Here is a 13,735-nt window from a genome sequence, read left to right as displayed (position 1 = left end):
GAAAACTCAATTTTGAGAATCTGTTTTATCGTCAATAGTTCCATCGGAACTGTTCGCATTTACGGTGGCAGCAGCTGAGCTAATGACCCATAAGACGATGCTCTAATGCTTTCGGGATCGATCTGATGCAAATAGCGCAGACAACATACAGGGTGGTTTGTTTATTTGGCGCCTCAGTACAAGCTCAATTAAAGGTCCAATGTTTGAAAATTTCACAAAACTGAAGAAAGCAAAGATTTCCAGCTTTTAAGCACAGTTTACAGGTTCTGGGAAGTTCGTAAAGACACTAGAGCTACGTCAGAAGCCCCATCAATGACCATTCCTGATGAAATGATGAATGGGAAAAATGACCAAAAACCAATAAAAGTTTCCCTTTGGATGTTTTACGCAAAACAATGCGCAGGCAAATGCCCCCAATCTGTGCTATGGCGGATATCCAGTCCGACTAATTCGACATGTTCCTGACCTGATCATCCATCTGGGGCGGTTTGTTGGGGCGCTGATAAATCGCCCCCGCATTAATGGGCGCAAAGTCGCAAAGGGTGTCACTGAAACATTAAATCTCGTTTTTTTCTTCATCTCTGCTTCTTTAGTCAGGGCTGCCGGCCATCGAGGGGCCTTTAAAAGGGTTTTCCAAGCAACTCGACCGGCCTCTTAACGCGCGAACAGGTGAAGAGTCTCATGCATTTGCAGATTACGTTCCTCCTACTTTCACAAATAACTTGATTTTACGATGTTAGAACACCTGTTTCTGCACCAGCTTTCGTCTATTACTAGTGTTTGCTTTTTCTGCGGGATTTTTCAATAAACATTTGGAATTGTTTGCTTTCGAAGCGTTTAGAAGGGTTTTAATTTGTTTTGCTACCGACTGCGCCCAAACCGCCTGGTGACTATGGGGGCTTTTCTCAACGAAATACTAAGACAAAATCCGCAAAGCAAAATTGACATCGTTCCTCCTTGTGCGAATAATGGCTTTTAATAAGATCGCAGGCGGCTTCACGGGAAACGCGCACATTTATGAACAAGCAAAACCATAATATTTGTCCTGTTAAGGGTTTCCGCTTCCGGGACATGTTAAATTGGCTTTTGATTTAATGAGAGCCCCCCCTATCAGTTGGCGGGTTTACAAGGGCTGCAGCTTAGAGTATGAGGATCTGATTTTTCTTTTTCAGTCAAGTATCTGCGCGAAGTTACGCCCTACTTCCGCAAAGCTAGCATTATATCGGAAGTTGGATGGGAACTTCAAAGAGGGTTCCTGTCCGGGGCCCCACCTGTTGTCCGGTTCCCCCAGCGGGCCGATACCCGGTACCTTCCTTTGCAACTCTGCCATTTGGCTAGGAACTTCCGGTACCCAGATCCTGGTAAGTTTTAACTAGTTTTTCTGGCGTTTTGCTTTATTCAGTAGCTGCATGTAGGATGTACATACAGTAAAGTTTTCGAATTGCTGCCATCGTCAGAGTGTTTTTTTGGACATTTGTTTTCAAGCTTTGATCGAATTCTCTGTGGTTAATGCCGGTGTTTCTTTAAAAATTCAATTCCGAGCAACGAACAGAGTTACATTCTTGCGATATTCAAATTAATAACTCAAAAACTGGCAACATTCGATAATTTTTGACAATTTTTCAAGTTTCAACCGGTTTCTCTGGCGTTTATGCCACTGTTTCTTTAAAACATCGTTAACTTAGAAGGGGAAAAGTTAGAATCTTGCCATTTCCTCTAATAACTAACCAGAGTGTTGGTGTGCAGACTGTGAGCGTTTCGAACTTCTGGCGTTATCAGGGAATTTTTGATCATTTTTGAAGTGTCAACCGGTTTCTCTTCGGTTTAAGCCGCTCTTTTCAAAAAATAATTTACTTACAAGAGGAAAAGTTAGAATCTTGGATTTTCATCAATTAAGTAACTAAAGGCTTAATGTGCAGACTGTGACAGTTTCGAATTGCCGATATCATCAGGGAATTTTTGGCGTTTTTTTAAGTTTCAACAGATTTCTCTACCGTTTATGTCGCTGTTGTTTTTTAAATAATTTCTTTACAACCCAAAGTGCTCAATTCTTGCATTGTCTTCTATTAACTCGCAAAAGGCTTCTTGTGCAGACTGGGAAGGTTTCGAGTTGCTGTCATTATCAGAGTATTTTTGACAATTTTTCAAGTTTCAACCGGTTTCTGTGGCGTTTATGCCACTATTTCTGCAAAAAATCATTAACTTAGAAAAGGAAAAAGTTAGAATCTTGCGATTTCCTCTAATAAGTAACCAGAGTGTTGGTGTGCGGACTGTGAGCGTTTCGAACTGCTGRGGTCATCARGGAATTTTAAATAATTTTTCAAGTTTCAACCGGTTTCTCTTCGGTTTAAGCCGMTCTYTTMAAAAAATCATTAASTTACARGAGGAAAAGTTAGAATCTTGGATTTTCATCRATTAAGTAACTAAAGGYTTCATGTGCAGACTRTGACAGTTTCGAATTGCCGACATCATCAGGGAATTTTTGGCGTTTTTTTAAGTTCCAACCGATTTCTCTACCGTTTATGTCGCTKTTGTKYWTTAAATMATTWCTTTWCAACCMAAAGTGCTMMATTCTTGCAWTKTCTTYKATTAACTCGCWAAAGGCWTCWTGTGCAGACTRGRAAAGTTTMGARTTGYTTATCATWWTCASARGATTTTTSACAATTTTTYTAAGTTTYAACCGGTTTCTCTGCCGTTTATGMMRCTGTKTCWTTAAAAAGTCATTAACTTMCAAGYRTAAARGTTAGAATCTTAMRWTTTCCTCWATTARRTAACYAAAATGTTGGTGTGTTGATTGTGTGAAAGTTTCGAACTGCTAACCCCATCAAGCCATTTTTGGCAATTTTTCAAGTGCCAACCGCTTTTTCTGCCGTTTATGCCGCTGTTTTTTAAATCAGTTCTTTAGAATCGAAAGTGCTACATTATTGCTTTGTTTTCTATTAACTTGCTTAAGGCTTCATSTGCATACYGTGAGAGTTTCGAACTGCCGACAWCATCAGACAATTTTTGGCSATTTTTTTAAGTTCYAACCGGTTTTCTGCCGTTTATGCCGCTATTGTTTTGTAAATCATTTCTTTACAACCCAAAGAGGTAGATTTTTGCATTTTGCTCTATTGAGGTTTGACGTGAAGACTGTGAAAGTTTTGAACTGCTCTGGCATCCTCAGGAATTTTTTGTAAATTTTCCAACTTCCAACCGATTTCTCTGCCGTTTATTCCGTTGTTTGTAAAAAATAATGTATTTACAATCCAAAAGATTAGATTTTTGCGTTTTGCTCTGTATGTAGCTGGATGCATGTCGTGTACACTATGAAACTTTCGAACTGCTGGCAGCGTAAAGGAATTTTTGGCAATTTTTTTTTTCACTGATTTATCTGCGGTTTATGCCGCTGTTTAAATAAATCATACATTTACTTGCGAAAAAGTTAGGTCCTTGCCTTTTGTTGTGTTAAATAGCTAAATACTTGGTATGCGGACTGCGAAAGTTTCGAATTTCTGGCACCATCAGAGAATTTTTCACAAATTCTGTTTTTTTTTAAATGATTTCTATACAAAGAAAAGCGTTAAATTTTTAGCTGTTGTTAGATTAAGTAGCTAGAGAATGCTTGTATTGAGTGCAAAAGTTTCGAGTTACTACCTTCATCAGGGATTTTTTTAGCAATTTTTCAAGTTTCATCTGAATTCCTTATGTTTTATTAAAATCCGTTGTTTAAAAAAAAGTACTACTTTAGTGGCTAAACAGCTGTTGTTGACTGGGCTAAGTATCTAAGAATTTTGCTTCAGAGACTGTGAAAGATGCGAATTGTTACCATCTTCGGGGATTTTTTTACAATTTTTCAAGCTTTATCAGATTTTTTTATGATTTATGTTATTTTTTTATAAAAAATTATTACTTTTAAACGGCAAGAGTTACGTTCTGAAAATTAACTCTATTGAGTAGCTAGTAGTTGGATGTGCAAATGCTCACAGTTTCAAATAGCAGTCATCATCAGAGAATTTTGGAGAATTTTTCAAGTTCCAACCGAATTCCCGGTGGCTTATGCATCATTTTTCTAAAAAATCAATTTTTTCACTCCCAAAACAGTTTTCTGTTTTCTTTCTACCACATTAAGTGGACTACAGTCCAACGTTTCGATTAGTCAGTCATCAATGGACAATTTTTGGCGTTTTTTCCAAGTTTCAAGCAAAGTTTGGGCCATTATAGGCGTTGAAAAGTTGGCAACCAGTGCTGGCCACGGGAAGAGTTAATATTATTTATGACGGTATTCGGGATGAGCATGAATGAAATAACAATGGAACTTCCCAACTGCGAAATACAAAAGGGACTGCATAATAATTAACTTCTAAACCATCAACAAACTTCTAATTAGGCAACGTTTCGCTGATTCCATTGTTCGATGAAAAATATACGGCTTGGGAGGCTTTGGCGCGAAATGTTTCATAATTGAAGCTATCCAGAATCAAACCAGGTTAGGGTTTCGCCCTTAGCGAAGTCCAATAACGACTCCCTCATTCTTTGGCCTGGCATTGAAAGTTTTAATCCGAAGGATCTGAATCCGGTCGGTTTGCAGGCCAATTACTTGAAGGTTTATTGCATGGAAATTCGCCCGTTGGAGTATTTTTTCGCGGTCTTACCGGAACAGGAACGGTTCCGTTATGGAAATGATGGGACGGATGGGGATGATTAATGTCGGGAAAGGGCAAAAAATGGCCGTAGGAACTTCCCACCATTGTCTCGATGACATCGCACGAGGAAGCGGGCCATTGTTCTAACAGTGCGCGTCCGTAATTTATATTGCATACAATAAAAGTGCAAAAAACTTCCTTTTGTACTCGAAACACCCCCGTTTTGTTCGGCTTTATGTTGTGTCAGTGAAATGTGCGGATTCCGCTTTATGACTTTTTATGTTGTGCAATCAAAGTCGGATTGTGTTCCGTCGAATCGCCTGCTGCTGTTTCCGTTCAATCATCACCAATTCGAACAGAATTTTGCGAAAGTTTCGCAACTTTTCCACAGTGACAACAACTGGATTTTGGGGCGCTTTTTCTGGATGATATGAAGTGTTTTGATTTTAGCAGGCCTTCGTTCAAAATTTAATTTCTGCAAAACTGAACAAGATGCAGCCGTAGGCGTTGACTGGTTTTATAGCCAACAGTAGAGGCTTTGATTGTGGAAAGTTTCAATATTGCAGCTTCATCAGGCATTTTAGGACAATTTTTCAAAACTATGCGTTTTTCAATAGGGATTTTGAGAGGTATCCGCATCAATGTTAATTTCTGGAAAACGGGACAGTTTTATCTTTTTACGCCTTTTGTCGAAATAAATCGCTACTGTCGCATCTACAGAATGGGAAAGTTTCAATATTGCGCCATCATCAGGCATTTTAGAGCCGGATTTAAGCAGATTGTTACAGGGGTTTATTCTAAAGCTAATTTCTGGAAAACCACAGTCGTCTTATGCATTAAATTTTTCTATAAAGGAAATTTGCCGTTATAAAATAGGAGTTTCAATATAACGCAAATTTCAGTAAATTCAAGAAAATTGTTCAAACTTTGACAATGTAAAGCGTATTTTGAAGGTGTTTATTCCAAAATTAACCCCTGAAAAACCATCAAAGCCACAATCTTCCGTGTTAGATGGTTCTATACCGAAAAGTTGCGACTATAAAGTTGGAAACTTAAGAGGAATTTTCGAAACTTTGCCCTTTTTTGACCAAGATATTTGGAAGGCCCTCTGTTGAAAATTAATTTCCTGTAAACCAGAAAAGATACAATTTTACCAGTTGAAGATTTTCATCTACAAAAATCGCTGTTAAAAGACTGCAAATTTTCAGTGTTACCTCATCATCGGCAATTTTAGAGCAATTTTTCAAACTTTGCCCTTTATCAAGATGGATTTTGGAACGCCCTCACTCGGAAATTAATTTCTAGAAAATCGAGAAGATCGCACGCTTTTGCGTACAAAATTTCTATGGAAAAAAATCGCTGCTCTACAGTTGAAAAGTTTCATTACTTTATCATCATCAGGAATTTTAGGGAATTTTTTCGAACTTTGCCTTTTTTAAAGAAATATATTTGGGAAGTTCTCTATCGAAAGCTTATTTCTGAAAAATTGGCACACAATCTTACACGTTGGAACCTTCTATAAATTAAAGTCGCTGCTCTAACAGCGGAAAGTTTCGATATTTCCCCATCATCAGGAATTTTAGGGCGGAATTTAAGCAGGTTTTCACAGGTGTTGATTCTAAAATAAAGTTTTGCAAAATCACCGAAGGAACCGCCTTCCCATTCCATTCCACAGGGTTTTGTAGAGAATATTTGCAGCTAAAAAATTGAAAAGTTTCAATAGTTTATCACTTTATGAAATTTTAGGGAGATTTTTCAAACCTAACTTTTTTTTAAACATACATTTGGGAGGCCCTAATTCAAAAATGAATTTCTGGAATTCCGGAAAGCTACAATTTAACGCGTTGCAGGATTTCATACAAAAAGATCCCTTTTATAAGAGCTGAAAATTTCAATTTTGCACCATCATCAGGAAATTTAGAACAATTTTTCAAACTTTGCCTTTTGTCAAAACGGATTTTGAAACGCCCTTATTCGCAAATTAATTTCTAGAAAACCGAGCGCGTAGCAAATTTCAATAGAGAATGATGTTGCTTGAATATAGGAGGAAGGAGATAGGAATATAGGATACGTTTCGAAAGTTTATCATCAGGAATTCTGGAGCAGTTTTTCAAACTTTGCCTTTTTTAAATAATATATTTGAAAAATTCGCATTCGAAAATGAATTTCTGGAAAATTGAAAAACACACATTTTGACGTTAGAGCGTTCTATAAAGGAAAGTCGCTGCTATAATATCGGATAGTGTCAATATTGTACTATCATCAGAAATTTCAGAGTAAATTTTCCAAGATTTTCGTTTTCCCTTCAAAGCTAATTGCTGACAGAGTTCTGAGTGAAATTATGCACGAGAACAGATAAGAAAAATGGTCCGTTTTAACAGCGGACTTGAAGTTTGTCAGCGTTTTCGGTTTTAATTAGAAGAGTATCAGTTTAACGAGCGCCCTTGTAAAATTTAAGAGCCCTAAATGCAATTTCGCCGTTTCTTCTATGCAATTAGAAGTTGACAGCAAAAAGAGTCATTTAGAGCTTAATTTCGGAATGAATAAGCAGCGTTTTAAAATAGTTTTCCAACAGAAAAGGATTAATTCAGTTCGTTAAGCCGAAAAAGGTTTAAGTTTTCGCTCTAATTGCATGCGGAAAGTTTTCGATGCCATTTAAAGTCATTAAAGTTAGATTGTGTTGTTGCCGTTTAAATAAAATCGCCAAAACTAACCGCACTATCGCGGATATTGCTAATCAAGACTAAGGGATTTTTCATGGAAACTTCCAGTTTCCTAAGTAAACTTCCAGGCCGATTTATGCCGGTCAAGCATTCGGCGTAATCAATGAAGTTACGACACCCACAATGCATTAAACTGTCGCGTCTCTTCCGTTCGGCACTGGAAGCGGAAATGTAGCTCGAAGTAATTGCTCATGCACTCTTTAACACGAATTAAAAGCAGCGAAACAATCGCTACAAAGAGTTGATGGAAAATTAGCGCGTGCACATTTGCTACACTCGGATGCAATCAGGGCTGTGTCGGCAGCATTTCACTCTCCAATGGGAAATGCAATTAGGCGTCAGCGAATATCAAATGTTCGCGGTTTTTTTTTTCATCGGGAAACCGCCTACTACTATAATTCATCACTCACACCTTGACGTTCCATATATTAGGTGGCTTCCCGAAGACACTCATGACACGTTCTAACAAATGACATTTTTTAAAAGGAGATTATCCCGCCGTTAACATTCAGAGTTCGTAACTTGTAACACAGGGTTAAAGTATAAGTTAATCCGCGACCCTCTTTACCGGCAAGATAGATTTCGTGACACGTTCGCAATTTTGTTTTCCAGGCAACTTGCCGACGTCAAGTGGGCCTTTTATTTTTGGTCACTTTCCTCATTTTCCGCCTCTTTGACTTCTTATGAACGCCTAGAGAGCCCCAGTCAACCAATTAATAACGACATTTATTTGATTGCAATAAAACGACGGGTTTTTTGTTGGTGCTAACAAACTGGTTCCACTCTAGCTGATCGTCATCAACCTTTTGAGTTTCCAGGGTAACGCGATTGTTTTCCTGTTGTCATTGGCCCGACACAGTACCGCCCACTAGACAATAAGTTAACAGTCAACAACAAGCGGGACTGCAGGTTGCCTGCACCAACAAACAACTTTGCAGCAACACTGGTGAGTTTTTCGGGCTTTTCCACGACAATCTAAAATCTGGAAAACTCACCAGTTTCAAACGATGGCCTCGACAGTCTCACTCTTTTGAGAACTTTACTCCAATTTGCAATCGGGACCTTTTACCGAATACTTGAAATATTTACACTGTTGGAAAGTATGCGGCAGTAAAAAGTTTTCTATTCGTTTGCTATGTGCACATAGTTAAATCTAGTTGATGGAATTTGCGCCGTTATGGCAAAGTTTTGGGTCCCGACAGGAAAAACCTAATGGAACGGAAAAGCGATGCAGGGGAAAAGGCGCATGCAAATAAAGTACAAGCTTTGTCAAAGGAAAAACTCGATAGATTGGGCGATATAAAAACAGATTCTGTTTCCTTATTGACTGTTCAATCAAGGCTGCCAGTTTTGGGGCCGAAATAAAATAAAACCTGCCATGCTCACGCTTTATTCGCGTCTAAATTTCTTAAGATTAACCGTGACGAGGCTTTCAGGTTTAGTAGCTGCTATTAAATGCATTTATTGGCCGATTTTGTTCAAAGTTTTACGGATTGAAATACGGAAATGTTGCTCTCAAGCTGCAAAAATCTAACTTTCTAATTTCTAGTTTTGTTTAATGAATTTTCCAGGCTCTGGCCTCGAATTAAATCATTTGTGCCCTGTCCAGGTTTACGAATTTTTCAAAAATCTACCTATGGGTCAAGTTTGCTTAAACTTTGGGCAAGTCAAAATACGTCTCTCTTTTTTAATCCGCCAAAGTTTCAGTCTTCTAGATGGTCCAGTTTTGATTTGACAATTTTTTTAAAAAGTTTTTGAAAATGTACAACAAATCAGCGCAAAACTCAAGTTCCTTCAAATTTTCCGCCGATTAAAACTGAGCTCTTTTCTCTGCATGTGCAAAGCTGGAACGTTCTGAAAGTCCTGGTTTGGTTGCTACGAGTTTTTAAAAGAGGGTGCGTAACTCATCCTTACTCAATCCGGTCCGGTGTTTGAGTGCCTGTGAAAAATTTGCGAAACCCGCTATTTTGTTAAGTTTTTCATATGTTGAAAACGGAATCGTGTTCTTTATATTTCCAAAAATTCAGCTTTCTGGAGACCCGATTTCCGGTCCAGCATTTGGGCGCTTGTAAAAAAAATAATACAGATCTGAAATTTATTCAAAATCTCGGAGGTAGACATTATAGTTTTTTCCTCTGATTTTGCAAAGTTCAACATTTTAGAGGCTCCAATTTTTGGGTTAAAATCTTTCAGAAAAGTCCGAACAACAATCAGTCTAAAACCAGTATTGGACCCAAACTTAAGAGATTTTAAAAAAATTAGCGAGAAGTATCACCCGTTTCAAAGTTTCATAAATTCACAACTGAACTCTTTTCTTTACATGTGCAGAAACTCAGCCTTCTAGGGCCTCCGATTTAGTTGTGACAAATTTTTCAAAAACAGCCTACCTTACACAATTCATACCAATTTTTAGCCCCGCGCTCGAGCTAAACTAATTATTAGACTCTTGTTGGAGATGCTGCCATAAATTAGCACAAATGTGCAATTCTATGAATTTTTTACGCAGTCAAAATAGACCTTTTTTCTTTATATTGCGAAAATTAAAACATTTTTGGACGCAACAAATTTTCAAAAATAACCCTGCAAAACTGAGTCGACAGCAAGAATTAGGCTCGTGCTTAAGAATTTTTTAAAAATTAGTGGACGGCCGTATTTGATTGAAGTTTTCAATTTCAAGTCACGGATCTTCAGTATCTTTAATTCGCAAAGCTCGGAGTTCAGATCTTCAAGTTTTGTTGTTACAAATTTTAAAAAAATATCCTGCATCACTCAGTTCAACCAACTGGGCACTTTTTTTTAAATTTTTTTTAAAAATCTGGACAAACTTCTTCTTCTTCTTCTTCTTCTTCTTGATTGAAATTCTCAGGGCTTCAAGAACACTGTTCTTCCTATACCCTTGCAGAATTTCAGCGTTCTAGAAGGGCCAGTTTTATTCTTTTGAATTTTTAAAAGGGACTCTACTTAACTCAACCCAGTACAACTAGTAGACCTACGTTTAAGCGTTTCTCAAAAATAAGCGCAAAGCTCCCATTTGTACTAATGTTGAAGTATCCACAACAAAATGTTTTCTTCTATATTCTCCAGAAATTCAGTCCATTAAAGACCGCCGTTTTGTGCTTACTAAATTTTCAAAAAAGTCTGGGTTGGATTTTTATTTACCCAAACTATCCCAAGTATTAGTCGCGCCATCGAGTGTCTGTTAAAAATCAACGCAAAGTCGCAGATTATTGAAATTTTCGGGCATTTACCATCGACCTTTTCTCGTCATATGTGCCTAATTGCAGCCCTTTGGAGGCTTTACTTTGATTGCAAGCAATTTTTGAAAAATACCTTACCTAACCGAACCTGCCCAGTTATAAATGTCGGATTCGAGCGTCAGTGAAAAACCAACGCACAGTCCGAATTTACTGACATCTTCTCAGGTCTACACTTGACCGTTTGGCTTTATACTGCCGAAGTTTCAGACCCTTATAGACTGCAATTTTGTCCCTAACAAATTTTGAAAAGCACCTTCCCTAACCCAATTATTAACCGCCATTGAGTGTCTGTTAAAAATCAGCGCAAAGTCGCAGTTTATTGAAACTTTCTGACATTCAAAACTGACTCTTTCTCATCATATCCACATAATTTCGCCCCTTTCAAGGCCCCAGTTTGGTTACTAGCAATTTTTGAAACAGACCTTACCTGGCCTAACCTGCTCAATTATAGGATGCACAATTGAGCGGCTGAAAAATCAACGCGAAGCTCGAACTTACTGACATTTTCCAAGGTTTAACCATGAACTTTTTGTTTTATAGTTCTTAAATTTCAGCCCTTTAGAGAGCGCAAATTTGTCACTACCAAATTTCGGAAAGGGCCCCACCTTACCCAATTATCAGTTCCGACATTGAGTGTCTCTGAAAAATCACAGCAAAGTCGCAATTTAATCAAACTTTCAGACATTAAAAGTGGGCCTTTTCGCTTGATATTGACCGAAATTAAGGCCTTTGTAGGCCCCAATTGCTTTGTCACAAATTTTCAAATAGCACGCTACATAACTTCTTCTTCTTCTATTTGAACCAATTACTAGACCCACTTTTGAGCCTTTTGCAAAAATCACGGCATTGTCCCAGTTCATTGAAATGTTCGGACATTCAAACCCGAGCTTTTGCCTATAAGTTGCCAAAATTTCCACCTTCTAGTGGCTCTTGGGCCATAACTACGAATTTTTCAAAAGTAATTGGCTTGGAAGCGCTGCCGCACTAAATTCGAACGCAAGCACCCTGCTGATGTATAAATATTTCCAGTAATGGATAAAGTTGGCTGTAGGTAAACGAGGTAATTTCGCTCAAATTGTGTGTCTACAGACAAAACGTACATGTAAGTTCGAACAACCTGCATCTAAATTAGCAACTGCTGAAACCTCTGATTAAACTTATTCCCATGAGCCTTTTTGCGGCAGCCGGGCAAATCGACTTCGTCTTCGCCTGCTTTACTTCTCATTTTGCTTTTTGCTGAGACATCGATATGCTCTAATGAAATACTGCATATTTTCGTTGAGCCATTAAGAGCCCCACTTGTTATGCTTTTGTCGCATAGTCCCGGAAGCTGCCGGCTGCATTTTCTGAATGCAGAACATTCGCATCGTATAAATACCCTTTATAACGACCACGTTCTGGTCATTAGCTTTTTTAAGCATCGATCTTCACTGAGTGGCCACGATTCTTGAAAAACGCGAGAAGAACAAGGAAATTCCACAGAATGTGCCATTTTAAGAAACATGCACGCCTAATGACCGGCAGTTAACGAGCAAAAAACCTCTAACCAACCGGTGCTGTTTTGGCTTTAGTTTCCACTCGGTGCAATAAATCAGCGTTGGATTGGCAAAAAAAAACAAAGAAATACTTTCAGTTGAAAGGATGAGCCCCATTAATGTTGTGGTTTTCCAGAAGGGCGTACTTTGGAACTGCACTCTCCAGACGCTGTGCATAGCTGCGTGCTGCGCGCCACTGATGCAGCTGAAGCTGTGGCCTGGTTCAACACGCTTCACTCTGCTTTGGCCGTGCTGACCACAGCTGCTCTACATGAAGCGGCCAGAGCCATTGCCGATCTGAGACACATCGGATGGCTTTTACGCAAGCCTCGCCTGGAAGTAAGTGGCAAATTTCCTATCCAATCAGCCCCAACTCTATTCGCGAATAAGCCTGGCTTTACTGTTCTGCTGCAGTGACATGTTAGAAAGTTCATTAAATTTTCAGCGCAAATGTTAATTTAAAACCCCCCCGGTGCTGGCGCGCTTTGCCAACAGCGAAGCTTAATAAAGTGCTCTTGGTAGCTGCCAGCTTCAATATCGCAGCTAATTAGCAAAGCTCGAATTAAGTGGGGATGTTGTTGCTGTTGCAGAACAACATGTCCAGCTCAGAAAGCTCAGAAGACATGGAGCGATGGCAGTCGGTGTTTGCAGCTGTAACCGATAGCGAGCTGAGGTTTTATGAGAGCGCCCCCTGGTCTGGGGAGGCTTGGAGGGCGCCTGCTGAGGCCTACTCTTTGATTGCCACCCGATTGGTCGGCTCTGGGAAGCGGGACGACTTTCCCGAGTTTAGTATTCGGTAGGTGAATCAGAGTTGTGTTTTTCTATTGGCTTGTTTAAAGCCCCAACTTTGAAATTGGATAAATTATTTCTTCTAGCTTCGATCCAAGAGGAAAAATGTTATCACTGCAAGACCAAAAAGTTGATTTTTCGAAAAATATTCAAAATTGTTTTGAGATATGAGGTTTTTTTGTGCGTTTGAAGTTGAAATCCAAAAAATATTGTTTTTTTGTGCAATTTTTGCATTGTTTCATGTACCACCCTGTAGAAATATTATCTGAATTTAGTTTTCTGAATTTTTGTAGAGTTTTGGAGGTTTTAAAAACGAACTTTTCCGGTGTATTTTCGCTGTAGTTCCAGCGTCTTTACAAACTTGCCTGAAAACTGCGTTCAAAGGGCGAAAAGTGAAGTGTGGGGGTGGTTTCAAAAAAGCAATTTTGCGCGCTTCAACAGGCCGTAGTTTCACGGTTTTTGCGAACTTTTGGCAGCTGAAAACTTAGATTGAAATCCCAAAATATATGCATTATTCAGTTTTGTAAAGTTTCAAATTGGCTCTTCCTTCACCGAGCTTGTGAAGATGAAAAATCACGATTTTTTTGGTGTATTTGGCAGTGGCAGCTTCAAAGCCCCGAAATGGTCGCATTATTCAATTTTTTTAAACTTTCAAATAGAACCTTAATTGCGTTTGTTCCATTGCCCAAGGAAATCGGTCACTGAAGATGAAGAAAATGTTTTCTCGGTAATTGGTTCAGTTATCGAATATTCCAATGTTAGTCAAAATCTAATATCCAAACAAATATCCTAACATTTTTTTTTTT

At 38.6% G+C, this 13,735-nt stretch overlaps 1 protein-coding gene across 1 annotated transcript in view; it reads left to right on the top strand.

The window, feature by feature from the left end:
* Positions 1-1,172: 1,172 nt before the first annotated feature.
* LOC109546304 (beta-1-syntrophin) overlaps positions 1,173-13,735 on the top strand; it is a gene marked incomplete at its 5' end in the record, with an annotated part of 15,650 nt that continues 3,087 nt past the window's right edge. Inside the window, 3 exon segments of the mRNA XM_019917223.2 lie at positions 1,173-1,361; positions 12,277-12,479; positions 12,731-12,936. Of these exon segments, the coding sequence (XP_019772782.1) occupies positions 1,173-1,361; positions 12,277-12,479; positions 12,731-12,936 (598 nt within the window).

This window comes from Dendroctonus ponderosae, unplaced genomic scaffold, assembly GCF_020466585.1.
Source record: "Dendroctonus ponderosae isolate FM_Combo_2020 unplaced genomic scaffold, Dpon_F_20191213v2 Dpon_F_20191213_8, whole genome shotgun sequence".
Lineage (NCBI taxonomy): Eukaryota > Metazoa > Arthropoda > Insecta > Coleoptera > Curculionidae > Dendroctonus > Dendroctonus ponderosae.
Note: the sequence above shows the minus strand (reverse complement) of the source record. Positions and strands in the feature narration are given on the sequence as shown.